Below are 12,256 nucleotides of genomic sequence, written 5' to 3'. Positions count from 1 at the left end.
TATATATATATATATATATATTTGCATATCGGTTTAAGCATGCAGTTGTTAAAACGATTTGGCGGGGGTGGAGACAGTCATTACGGCGTGACGTCTACAACACTGCGAATTGGTGCCTAAAATCAACTCTATAACCGTTGGAGGGAAAAGTTAAACGTTGTTGTTTACTATTAGATTAGCATGATCGCTCAGAGCTAAAATGAAAAGCATTTTCAACCGTGTCGATCTCATTTTTGTATACATAGGACGACACTGCCGAACGTCTCTTTTCTAAGGCAAAAGGGTCTGGTTTGAGGGGAATTGACTGTTATTTCATGCTGGTCGAGTGACCAAACTGAGGCTCTTTCGTTGATACGTTATTGTCATTTTGCTTTACCATGAATTGGGATACACTTGAAAGACTAAATTCTTATCATCGGAAGGCTTTTTATGAATGTCTTGAATTATGTAAGGGACTATTAATTTATATCACCGTTGTACATAAGGTGAGGGGGAAATTCTCACCGACATTACCTTATTGTGTTAAGTTTGGTTAATTTAATTCTGAATTGTAGTATGATAAACGTCACAATGTGGATAGCATAGGAGTGACTTATATGTTACATTGTTGGTGTTCTATATCTGCTTAATTCTATATCTCCTTACATCACAAACTACGCTACATCGTAAATTTAAAGAAGGGACAATATTACAAACAACACCGCCAACCTTGTATTATAATTGGTTTAGCTAAATTAATTACAGCATGTAAACAAAGTCCCGTGATATCTAATAACAAATTGAACCGGCGATCTTTCGATACAAGTCCGAAATAGCAACAGACATTTCTACAGCTTTTAAGAATTCCTGGTTAATTAATATGGAAGACGTTAATCACTTGGATTCTTCTAATAACACGGTAATTAACGATGGAAGTCCAATTACACCAACATACAATGGTGAGAAACCTTTATATAGCGAGACATTTACCGAACAAAGAAATATTGCTGAATATCGTTGCGATATTTGTAGAAAAACATTCTCATCCGAAGATGAATTGTTCAAACACACAGATTTACACAAAGCAGAGAATACATTTCACTGTGATGTGTGTGGGAAACCTTTTGTCTCTGAAAGTAATTTAGCAAGACACAAACGTAGACACACCGGAGAAAAATCGTCTCATTGTAAAATTTGTGGGAAATCTTTCTTTCAGAATTCTAATCTTGTTATCCACGTACGTAGCCATACAGGAGAAAAACCATTTCACTGTGAAATCTGCGGGAAGTCGTTTGTGGCTAATACTAACTTAACAGCACACAGATTAATACACACCGGAGAAAAGCCTTATCACTGTCAAGTGTGTGGTAAATCTTTCAGTAATAATTCCAATCTTATTACCCACATTCGTAGTCACACCGGAGAAAAGCCTTATCACTGTCAAGTGTGTGGTAAATCTTTCAGTAATAATTCGAATCTTATTGCCCACATTCGTAGTCACACCGGAGAAAAGCCTTATCAATGTAAAACATGTGGGAAATTTTTTGTCTCTAACAGTGTCTTAACAAAACATAATAGAATACATACAGGAGAAAAGCCCTATCGTTGCGAAACATGTGGAAAATCATTTGTCAAAAACGATGATTTAAGTAGACACAAATTGATCCACACGGGAGTAAAACAGTTTCATTGTGAAATATGTGGTAAATCTTTCACTCAGAATTCTAGTCTTGTTATCCATATACGGAGGCACACTGGCGAACGACCCTATCACTGTGAAATATGTGAGAAATCGTTCGTCACTGGGGATTATTTAAACAGACACAAACGTATACATACCAAAAGAAATTCTTCCAATTGTGAAACGTGAGAAATTCTCTTGCAACCGAAACTTACAGCTCCCTATCTCCCAAGAAGTACACAGAAGAATATTTATCTTGATATAATATGTCAAAGTTCATTCTCCTTCAATTCTCGCTTTGTAGTCTATAAATGTGTGCTTGCTTGAGAGAAAGCATTTCGATAAAATATTTAAGATGTCCTCATTAACTTGAAGTATACAAATGAACTGAAAAAGAGAGAAGAAGAAAAACAGAAAAAAGGATTCTCACTGAAATATTTAGGAATCATTCACTGTAAACCACAACAACACTTATAATCTGCAAGTGGAATGCGGAGGGAAATAATTTTCGCTGTGAAATATCTCGGAAATAATATTTTGAATCGTGGTATTTTATCCAGAAATTCACCCTGGCGAAAGATCTAATCACTCATTTGTCTTTGAAGTTTCTTAGAGACATATTCTCTTTAATAACGGCTGAAAAATGCAGAGGTAAAAGCTTATAGATGTGGGAAATGTGTGTGGAATTATTTTCATTCAAAAACTATGTTGTTAAAACATGAACTAATATTTATTGGAAGAAACTATTATTGAGATGATTGTTTTGTAAACATTTTCAATAAGTGAAAAGAAATTATGAAATGTATGTAAAAAATTTTGAGAAAATATATATTTTTTAATTAAAATATTATCTGAATAGTTTAAATTATTTTTTACAAAATTGACACATTACCAAAACACTGGCACAAAATATTATTCAATATCTTTATGTGACACACAACACAAAAAAATAAAATACACTCCATCTCTAGATTTGTGTGTTAAGAATTGAATGTATATTACTTTGAATAATAATAATAATAATCCTTTGTAGTGAAGGCACAAGGCCTTGAAATTTTTGTGGGTAGGGGACTAGTCGATTACATTGACCTCAGTATTTCATTGATACTTAATTCATTGACCCCAAAGGATGAAAGGCAAAGTCGACCTTGGCTGAATCTGAACTCAGAACATAGCAGCAGACGAAATACCACATTTCACCCGGCATGCTAACGATTCTGCCAGCTTAACAATAATAATAGTAATAACCTCTCTTCGGTCAAGAAACTACATTTAGAAAAACGTAGAAATAAACAATTATTATCTTCATCATTTAACGTCTGTTTTCCATGCTGGCATGGGTTGGACAGTTTGACAGGAGCTGCATCAATCTCCACCATCTGTTTTAGCATGGTTTCTATACTGCCACCAAACATCACTACAACCATCGTCATCACCACCTTTGCCTACTACCAACACCACCACCACCACCACTACAATAATCATTGCCACCACCTTCACCACTACAACTATCCCCACCTCGATTGTCAAACACGATGATTACTCTCACCGCCAAATCCACCACCACCAAGAAGAAAAGGCGACGTTGGCGGGAGCGACATTTACGAAAACTCATTTGAATTAGATGGTAAGTAACCATGGCGCTCCTTTTTGTCTTTTTACATGTTTCAGTCAATGGACCGCGGCCATGCTGTAACAACGTCTCAAAGCGTTTTCAGTTTTGTTTTGACAACAACGTTGCTTTGTGGTTTTATTAATTAGAGAGGGTAAGTCACGTGAGGTGACAGCTTTCACTTCCGGATTTTTGTGACATTTCATAAACGTTAAATGAAAATTAAAAGGTTATTTCACAATAAATATCGATTTATTTCAACCACAACAGGTAAGATATAATACACATTGAACACTAATACAAAAGAAGTCGCTTATTAGCATCGGAGATCATGTCATCAACTGGTTACTGTGATCAAATTCAGTAGGTTTCCAAACTTATTCCTTTAACAGCTACTTATTTTCGAAACGGCTTCCAGTGTATATAATTTAATTAAAAGTTGGTATATATAATCATAAATATGTGTATATTTTATGTCGCCAAATAATACCAAAGTAAACATTATTGATCGCTCTTTTCCACACAATTCCTGGGAATTCATATACAGCAGGTGCTTGAAGCTCTTAATTATAATTGCCTTTTCTGAGTATACACCTGTGAAAAAAATAGCAGAAGGGCTCTTGCCCTCTTGATCAGGCACCCGTGGCTTTTGTGGGGTTTTTCTACGAGTAACCTTAAAGCGATTCCCTTTTTAGGGAGATTTACATTGTTTAATTTTAATCGTTTTTATTGTTTTACACGCAGTAAAACCCTTTGTGTCGTCTTGTGTTATTTCTTTATGTTGTTGCATGTTCGTTAATGTTTGTTTACATTAGCCCTTGTGGCCAATAAAAGAATAAATTATAATTGTTTTTTTAATTTTTATTATCTTTGTTTCAGTCATTGGACTGCGGCCCTGAGTTAAAAAGTAGTGCAAATAAAAATCGGATTACTTCCTAACTCACCCTTGTAATAATCTTTTCTTCTGAAGGCACAAGGCCTTGAAATTTTGGGGGAAAGGGACTAGTTAATTACATCGACCCCAGTGTCTCACTAGTACTTAATTTATCAAGGATGAAAGGCAAAGTCGGCCTCGGCAGGATTTGAACTTGTTGAAGCAATTGTTTATATTCTACAGTTTCTTCTTATAAAAAGGTGTGAAGGTGCATGGTTTAGTGGTTAGGGTATTAGGCTCCAGATTATAAGGTTGTGAGTTCGATTCCCAGTGGCACATTGCTTTTCCTTAACACATAAGGCGAGACAGGTCACGATCATAGCCATCAGGCAACGATCATGGCCGAGATAGATGCATTTAATTTATGGATGTTTGTTGGTGTCTAATGTCTCTCAAACACTCCAATATTTCGCAGAATGTAAGAGGACTAATAGTTCAACTAATGACTTTTCAGATGATGTAAAACTTGCCACCATTATATACTAAGAAGATATTTTAACTATTTTTTTGTTTTTTATCTGTGCATGGTAGTCTCATTTTCATAAAATGTGTTCAGCAGTCCACGCTACGGAAGTGCAAATCCCAGCGCTTCAAGAGTTAAACAAAATACCTTATTTCATGCTGCTCCAGTCCACTCAGCCTGCAAAAATGAGTTAAGGGCCATCCTCATCACACTGAATCTCTCTAGAACTACATTAAGGGTCCACATTTTTGTTAAGTGCTCAGCTACTTGCTTGTTGATTTCACAAACAGGCTGTTCCCTTCATCGGATCAACCTGAACACTCGTCTTCAGAGAACCAGTTTTTATGAAAATGTTGAATCTCGACATTTTAAATATTTTCTGTGTCTTATACTACTTCTCTACTTTTCAGAATCTCAGAAGACATTCCTGTAAAAGAAGTCTTTACACCAGAAACATCATCAAGGAACATGCTCCATGGAAAAGAGATAATCCTGGATATATAAACCTGAAATAAGTTTACTGAGAAATGTTTTTTTCTGTATGAGATTATCAGTAATAATTCTCTACTTTGCTATCTGGAATATGTTTCCGATGAATTTGCATTGTAAGTAAATTCGGATGACAGAGTGGTCAGTGGCATCTTCGGAAATTGACTAAGATCATTGTTGATGCAAATATGGCAATTTCTTATGAATGTAGTATTGGAACAAAATGAAGAAAAACATCTGTGTGGTGAGGGAAGAGAAAAAATTATGGAAAATGAATTACGTGAGAATAAATTGAAAACGATTGATTTTTCTGTTGGTATAATGAAAAGGAAAACATTTCACTGTGATATCTGCAAAAAGTCATTCTCTCAAAAAGATGAACAGACTATTCACAAATGTATTCATACGGGAGAGAAACCCCATTGCTGTGATATCTGTGGTAAATCATTCTCTCAAAGTCATCACTTAACTACTCACAAACGCATTCATACCGGAGAGAAGCCATATAACTGTGATATCTGTGGTAGATCGTTTCCTCAAAACCATCACTTGATTATTCATAAACGCATTCATACAGGAGAGAAACCATATCACTGCGGAGTGTGTGGTAAATCATTTGCTCAGAATCATATTTTAATTAATCACAAACGAATACATACTGGAGAGAAACCATTTCACTGTGATATCTGTGGCAAATTCTTCACTCAAAATGACGGTTTAATTAAACACATACGCATTCATACAGGAGAAAAACCTTACCATTGTGATATCTGTGGTAAATCATTCTCTCAAAGTGATGTTTTAACTAAGCACAAACGTATTCATACAGGAGAGAAACCATATCACTGTGATATCTGCGGTAAATCATTCTCGCAAAATCATCATTTAACCAAGCATAAACCTACTCATACAGGAGACAAGTCATATCATTGTGATATCTGTGGGAAATCGTTCTCTCAAATAAATAACTTAACTACTCACAAACGCATTCATACAGGAGATAAACCATACTGTTGTGATATCTGCGGTAAATCATTCTCTCAAAATCACCACTTAACTGAACACAAATATATCCATACAGGAGATAAGCCATATCACTGTGATACCTGTGGTAAATCTTTCTCTCAAATAAATAACTTAAACACTCACAGGCGCATTCATACAGGTGAGAAGCCCTATCACTGTGATTTCTGTGGTAAATCATTTTCTCAGAATCATAACTTGATGACTCACAAACACATTCACACTGGAGAGAAGCCTTAACAGTACAATATCTTTTATGTCTTACTTGTTTGAATGATTGAACTGCAGTCATACTGGGGCACTGCCTTGAAGGGTTTAATCTAACAAATCGATTTCATTACACGTAAAAGACACCCAGTACACTCGGTAGAGTGGTTGGCATCAGGAAGAGCATCCAGCTGTAGAAATCATGCTAGAACAGCTGACTGGAGTCTGGTGCAGCTCTCCAGCCTTGCCAGTCCCCGTCAAAAGTCTAACCCATGCGAAGATGGAAATCCAATAATGTTACTTTATTGGTCTCTTTTGTTAAACTGCTAGGTTACAGATGCATAAACAAACCAACACAGTTTATCACGCAATGGGGGAACAAGCACACACATATGCGTGATGGCTTCCATACAGTTTCTGTCAGCCAAATTCACTCACACAACATTGGTTAGCCCAGACTATAATGGAAGACACTAGCCCATAGTGCTGCATATTTTCCAAGGTAACCACATCACCTTAAAAAAAGACGGACTTCTGGTGATTGTTATCCATTATTCTGTTTTTCGTAATCATCATCCTCATCATTTAATGTCTGTTGTCCTTGCTGGCATGGGTTGGAAGGTTTGACCAGGGCTGGCCAGCTGTACCAGACTCTAGTCCCTTCCTAACTCTTTTATGTGTCACTGGCACATTTACATTTGATGGATATTTGTCCTCATCTCGTTTGTTGTTAACACAACATTTCGGCTGATATACCCTCCAGCCTTCATCGAAAAATACCCTAGGAATGAGAACCCAGGTTCGAAAATTCCCCACGACACCTGATGAAGGCTGGAGGGTATATCAGCCAAAACTTTGTGTTAACAACAAACAAGATGAAGACAAATATCTGTCTAATGTACATAATTCCTCATCTCTTAAATATAGAACTGTTGTTTCTTCTTTTGTTCGTGATTGTATTTGCTTTGGTGTTCGATTTGGATTTTATTGTGGATTATTTATGTAATTACGTATACCTTTCGTGTTTGAGAATAAAAGAAATTGCTTTATTTTCTTATTCTTGTCAATCAAATTACCATTTCTCATCTTCCACAGAATCTTTCAGCCTTTACTCCTCAGCCTTCCTAAACCATTTTGATTCTCTGCCAGGCATTATATGGAATTCTTCCTTTTGCTGACAGACAGCTTCTTTTTTTCTTTACCAAAGGATCAATAGATATACTTTCAAGCATTCACCCAATTCCTTGCCTTTATTTGTCTCCCTGTGACAGTGAGAGCTTTTCCAGAAGTCTGTCAATCATTACCCTTGTGTCGCAAGTATAATAGTTTATTTACTAATCCTTTAGTAGATAATAAAAAAATTGTCTGTCAATAATTAAAATGTACCTATTATATCATATATCTAACGTATTTGATATTTTATTTTAAATAACCATATAACTGAGAAATTGAGATACATTGAAGTCCAGTTATGAAGATATGGCAACATTTAAGACATTGTTGAAAACTACTTCAGACCTGCATTTGCTAATAATAATAATAATAATAATGAAATTACTGTGTACAGTTCTCAGGTGCACTACAACTTACCTTAAATGTGTACTGGGTACTGGATGCTGGCAATTAAAATGTTAGCTAAAATATACATGTATGACAAATCTAGAAATTCTGTTGAAGATGACTCACTTTTAACATTTAAAACTATGTGTACGAGTATACAGTATTAAACTTTTAATTTTTATGAAATTATTTCCATGGTTAGAAAATGTGAAAAACGCATCAAATTGTTGGAATATCTTTTATTGGAATTGACAACATCAATGTGAGGGATGAGCATGGTGATCCTGAATCAAGGCATTGACATCAGGCTGAAAGTTGGCTAGTTTCACTTTCAAATCACCTCATTCCTCCAGGTTCAGGCAAACACTTGACGGTCTGGATCCCCTCAGCCTTTGATTATGATACAGATTACGACATCAGGCCTCGAACATTTGATAAGGATTTTCTCCCCATTAAATATACTTGCATGTAATAAAATTGTGTAAGAGAATAATTTACCACAACTCGGTTGCAAGAAGCACTTCCATCAAGTAAAGCTACTTATTTGAGAGAATGATTTGATATAATTATCACAGTGTTATGCTTTCTTTCCTGTATGAATTTGCTTGTGAGTAGTTAAGTTAGCCTTTTGAGAGAAAGACTTTTTACATATATCACAGTGATAAGGCTTCTCTCCTGTGTGAATGTGTTTGTGAGAAATTAAGGTATGATTCTGAGAGAATGATTTACCACAGATATCACACACATATGGCTTCTCTCCTGTGTGAACACGTCTGTGTTTAATTAAGACATCGCTCTGTGAAAATGATTTTCCGCAGATATTGCAGTGATATGGCCTCCCTCCTGTATGAATAAGTTTGTGTTTAGTTAAATGTTGATTTAAAGAGAATGATTTACCACAGACATCACAGTGATATGGCTTCTCTCCACTATGAATGCGTTTATGAGTATTCAAGTCGCCAGCGAATGACTTACCACAGATATCACAGTAGTATGGTTTCTCTCCTGTATGGAACGGTTTGTGTTTAGTTAAATGTTGATTTTGTGAAAATGATTTACCACAAATATCACAGTGATATGGCTTCTCTCCTGTATGAATGCGTTTATGATTAGTTAAGACATCACTTTGTGAAAATGATTTACCACAAATATCACAATGATATGGCTTCTCTCCTGTATGAATGCGCATATGTTTAGTCAACACAACATTCTGAGAGAACGATTTACCACAGATATCACAGTGATATGGTTTCTCTCCTGTATGAATACGTTTATGGTTAGTTAAGATATGGTTCTGAGAAAATGATTTTCCACAAGTATCACAGTGATATGGTTTCTCCCCTGTATGAATTCGTTTGTGTTTACTCAAGTCATAACTTTGAGAAAACGATTTACCACAGATATCACAGGAATAGGGTTTCTCACCTGTATGAATGCGCTTGTGAGTAATTAAGTTATTTATTTGAGAAAATGATTTACCACAGATATCACAGTGATACGGTTTCTCTCCAGTGTGAATGTATTTGTGAGTAGTTAAGCTGTGATTTTGAGAGAATGATTTACCACACAAATCACAGTGATATGGCTTATCTCCTGTATGAATACGTTTATGAATAGTTAAATTATTTTTCTGAGAAAATGATTTACCACAGACATCACAGTTATACGGTTTATCTCCTGTGTGAATATGCTTGTGGGTAATTAAATGATGGTTCTGAGAAAATGATTTGCCACAGATATCACACTGATATGGTTTCTCTCCTGTATGAATGCGTTTGTGAGTTGTTAGGTCACTATTTCCAGAGAATGATTTACCACAGATATTGCAATGATATGACTTAACTACAATGTGAATGCATTTGTGAATAGCTAAACTATGATTCTGAGAGAAAGATTTACCACAGATATTACAGTGATATGGCTTGACGCTTGCATGAATGCGTTTATGTGTAATCAAATGAACCTTTTCAGAGAATGATTTACCACAGATGTCACAGTGATAAGGATCACCTCTTGTATGAAAACATTTGTGAATAGTCTGTTCGTTTTTTAGAAAAGACTTGTTGCAGATATCACAGCGAAATGATGTTTTTTCTTCATCTTTTGTTATATCTTCAGTAAAATCAATCTTTAAAGACTGTGTTTTACAATTAACCTCATTCTCACATAATTCATTTTCCATTATTTTTTCTTCTCTCACCACAATGTTCAAATGTTTTTCTCTCTTATCTTTTTCTATTTCTCAGTTGTATTGCTATATTTCCATCAACTGTAATCATTGTCAATATCTGAGGGTGCTGCAAATTCCTTTGCAATCCAGATTTAGTTAGAATGCAGGATTGGTTTTCCTGTACCCATTCCATGCAGTAAAGTACAGAAATGTTACTAATAATCACACACACCCAGAGATTTATATAAACAGGGTAATATTCCTTCTGTGTAGCATGTAAATTTCATCTTAAAGATTATATTTTTATATATATTCATGATGTGTTTGATGTAAAATCTTCTTTCATGCTAAATATCCTCTGGTACTCTGAAATAAAAAAAGAAATAAGATGAGATATAGAATATACTTTAAAAGTAGAGATTAAATAATGAAAATTTGAACTCAGAACGTAAAGACATGAATATTGCTAAGCATTTCGCCCGGCGTGCTAACGTTTCTTCGAGCTCCCCCCGCCTTGAGGAGAAAGATATTGACAAACATATATATATACATACACACACACACACAAGTTGGCGATTAAAAAGAAATTTCACAAGAATCATATATAGTGGAAAAGCCGCTTATTGTGATCATTTCCGTACAATATTGACTAACACCTAACAGGTGACGTTACACAAATATAAAGTTTGAACCTATTAATTTTGATAACAATAACCGGTTGATAACGTTATTCGCGATTTCGAGTGACCTCCACTGCATTAGTATATAACAAACTACGGCATTTCTATGTATCACAGTATTTGCTATACAATACCTTTAATTAGATCATATCTGTGTTCAATATATATATATTATAATTTACCTGTTACGGCAATAAATAAATAAATCTTTGTTTATTCTTTAAATTGGATCCAAAGAGTTGAGAAAACGGAACAAACCGGAAGTAAGATGCGTCATGTGACTTAGGCTCTTTAATACATAAAACCACAAAGGGTGCAGCTGACACAAAAGCGAAAGGGAGAACATAATAGTTTATTGAATATCACCATGGTTACTGTCTAAACTGAAGGCGCATGGCTCAGTGGTTAGAGCATCGGGCTCTCAACCGGGAGTCAGTGAGTTCGATTCCCGGACCGCGTTGTGTGTTGTGTTCTTGAGCAAGACACTTTATTTCACGTTGTTCCCGTTCACTCAGCTGTAGAAGCTGGTGCCAAGCTGTTTCGGCCTGTAGGGACTTCACGTGGCCCTGCCTGAGATCTGGAACCAAATCCACCCGCTTGTTGCTTGTCAAAAAAAGCGGGAAATCCTTCGTTTGCATCTCCACACCAGATGATCGACAGAGGAAAGGTCAGTCCTTTGTTTAAGGTTCGACCTACATTACCGACCATAGTCTATATAACAGGGAGCATTTCCGATCTCTCCCTCTTTTGTGTCAGTCGTGACCAAGGAGCAGCACTTCCCTTCGTCCTTCGCTCGACATACGAAGAGAAGCTTTCGGCCGCAAGAAAGACGATGCTCCCTTTATCCTTTCTTCCTCTCTCGTCAGCACCGTGCATTCCTTACTCTTTCACTCTCTACTGGCAAACAGCAACCTCCACACTATCATCTACCAACAGGCGAGCCAACCTTTTTATCACTGTCACTACAATTACTGCTGTCTTTCTACCTGTCGGACAAACGAATAAATATATGTAAATAATATTTCTTCCTTCTTGGCGTTGATTCTTCGATGTTCTTCACTGGTTACTCCAATGCGAGAACCTTTAAGCATTACATCTACACGCTACATCATATCAACGTGATATGGCATGTCCCTTCAGCCCGCTACAGACCTTTGCCGTACCTACAAAGGCATCTAAACAGGTCCCCAATTTGCGATTAATTACTGAGCTACAGCTGTGATGAGATAGTTTGTTTTTTTTTTATCTTTAGTTATGATAGATTTAAATATCTCTTAATTTACGACATTAATGTTGGGTGTCTTGGTGGTCTCGTGGGTAGAGACATAATTAGACAGTCACATTGAACATCCTGGGCAGGGTTCAATCCCACCCAGGGCCTGCATTTAGGAGTCTTACTAAAATTTTTCATTTTTTTTTTAATCTCTAGAGATAAAAAATGAAAATGTTTAATAAGAC

At 36.0% G+C, this 12,256-nt stretch overlaps 2 protein-coding genes across 4 annotated transcripts in view; one reads left to right on the top strand and one right to left on the bottom strand.

Moving 5' to 3' along the window:
* The window catches only part of LOC106870982 (zinc finger protein 91), a 21,535-nt gene extending 9,448 nt beyond the window's left edge, over positions 1 to 12,087 (bottom strand). Inside the window, exons 1-2 of the mRNA XM_052977164.1 lie at positions 10,981 to 12,087; positions 8,529 to 10,484 (exon numbers count right to left, since the gene is read on the bottom strand). Of these exons, the coding sequence (XP_052833124.1) occupies positions 8,529 to 10,130 (1,602 nt within the window). The 5' untranslated portion in view covers positions 10,131 to 10,484; positions 10,981 to 12,087. The remainder of the gene's footprint in view (positions 1 to 8,528; positions 10,485 to 10,980) is intronic.
* On the top strand, positions 151 to 7,437 carry LOC106870998 (zinc finger protein 239). 3 transcript variants are annotated; one of them, XM_014917249.2, is made up of 2 exons: positions 151 to 3,287; positions 5,080 to 7,437. In XM_014917249.2, the coding sequence occupies exon 2, from the start codon at positions 5,339 to 5,341 to the stop codon at positions 6,419 to 6,421; it is 1,083 nt and encodes a 360-aa protein (XP_014772735.2). In that variant the 5' UTR covers positions 151 to 3,287; positions 5,080 to 5,338; the 3' UTR covers positions 6,422 to 7,437. The 3 variants fall into 3 exon arrangements, with proteins under 3 accessions (XP_014772735.2, XP_052833250.1, XP_052833251.1); XM_052977290.1 differs by having other exon boundaries at positions 151 to 3,542; XM_052977291.1 differs by lacking the exon at positions 151 to 3,287 and adding an exon at positions 3,540 to 3,635.
* Positions 12,088 to 12,256: the final 169 nt, after the last annotated feature.

This window comes from Octopus bimaculoides, chromosome 27, assembly GCF_001194135.2.
Source record: "Octopus bimaculoides isolate UCB-OBI-ISO-001 chromosome 27, ASM119413v2, whole genome shotgun sequence".
In the NCBI taxonomy this organism is placed as follows: domain Eukaryota; kingdom Metazoa; phylum Mollusca; class Cephalopoda; order Octopoda; family Octopodidae; genus Octopus; species Octopus bimaculoides.
This window is presented reverse-complemented; position numbering and strand designations above follow the sequence as displayed.

Excerpts from the sequence above, each read along its gene's own strand:
- LOC106870998 (XM_014917249.2), top strand. The coding sequence starts at position 5,339 with ATGCAAATATGGCAATTTCTTATGAATGTAGTATTGGAACAAAATGAA.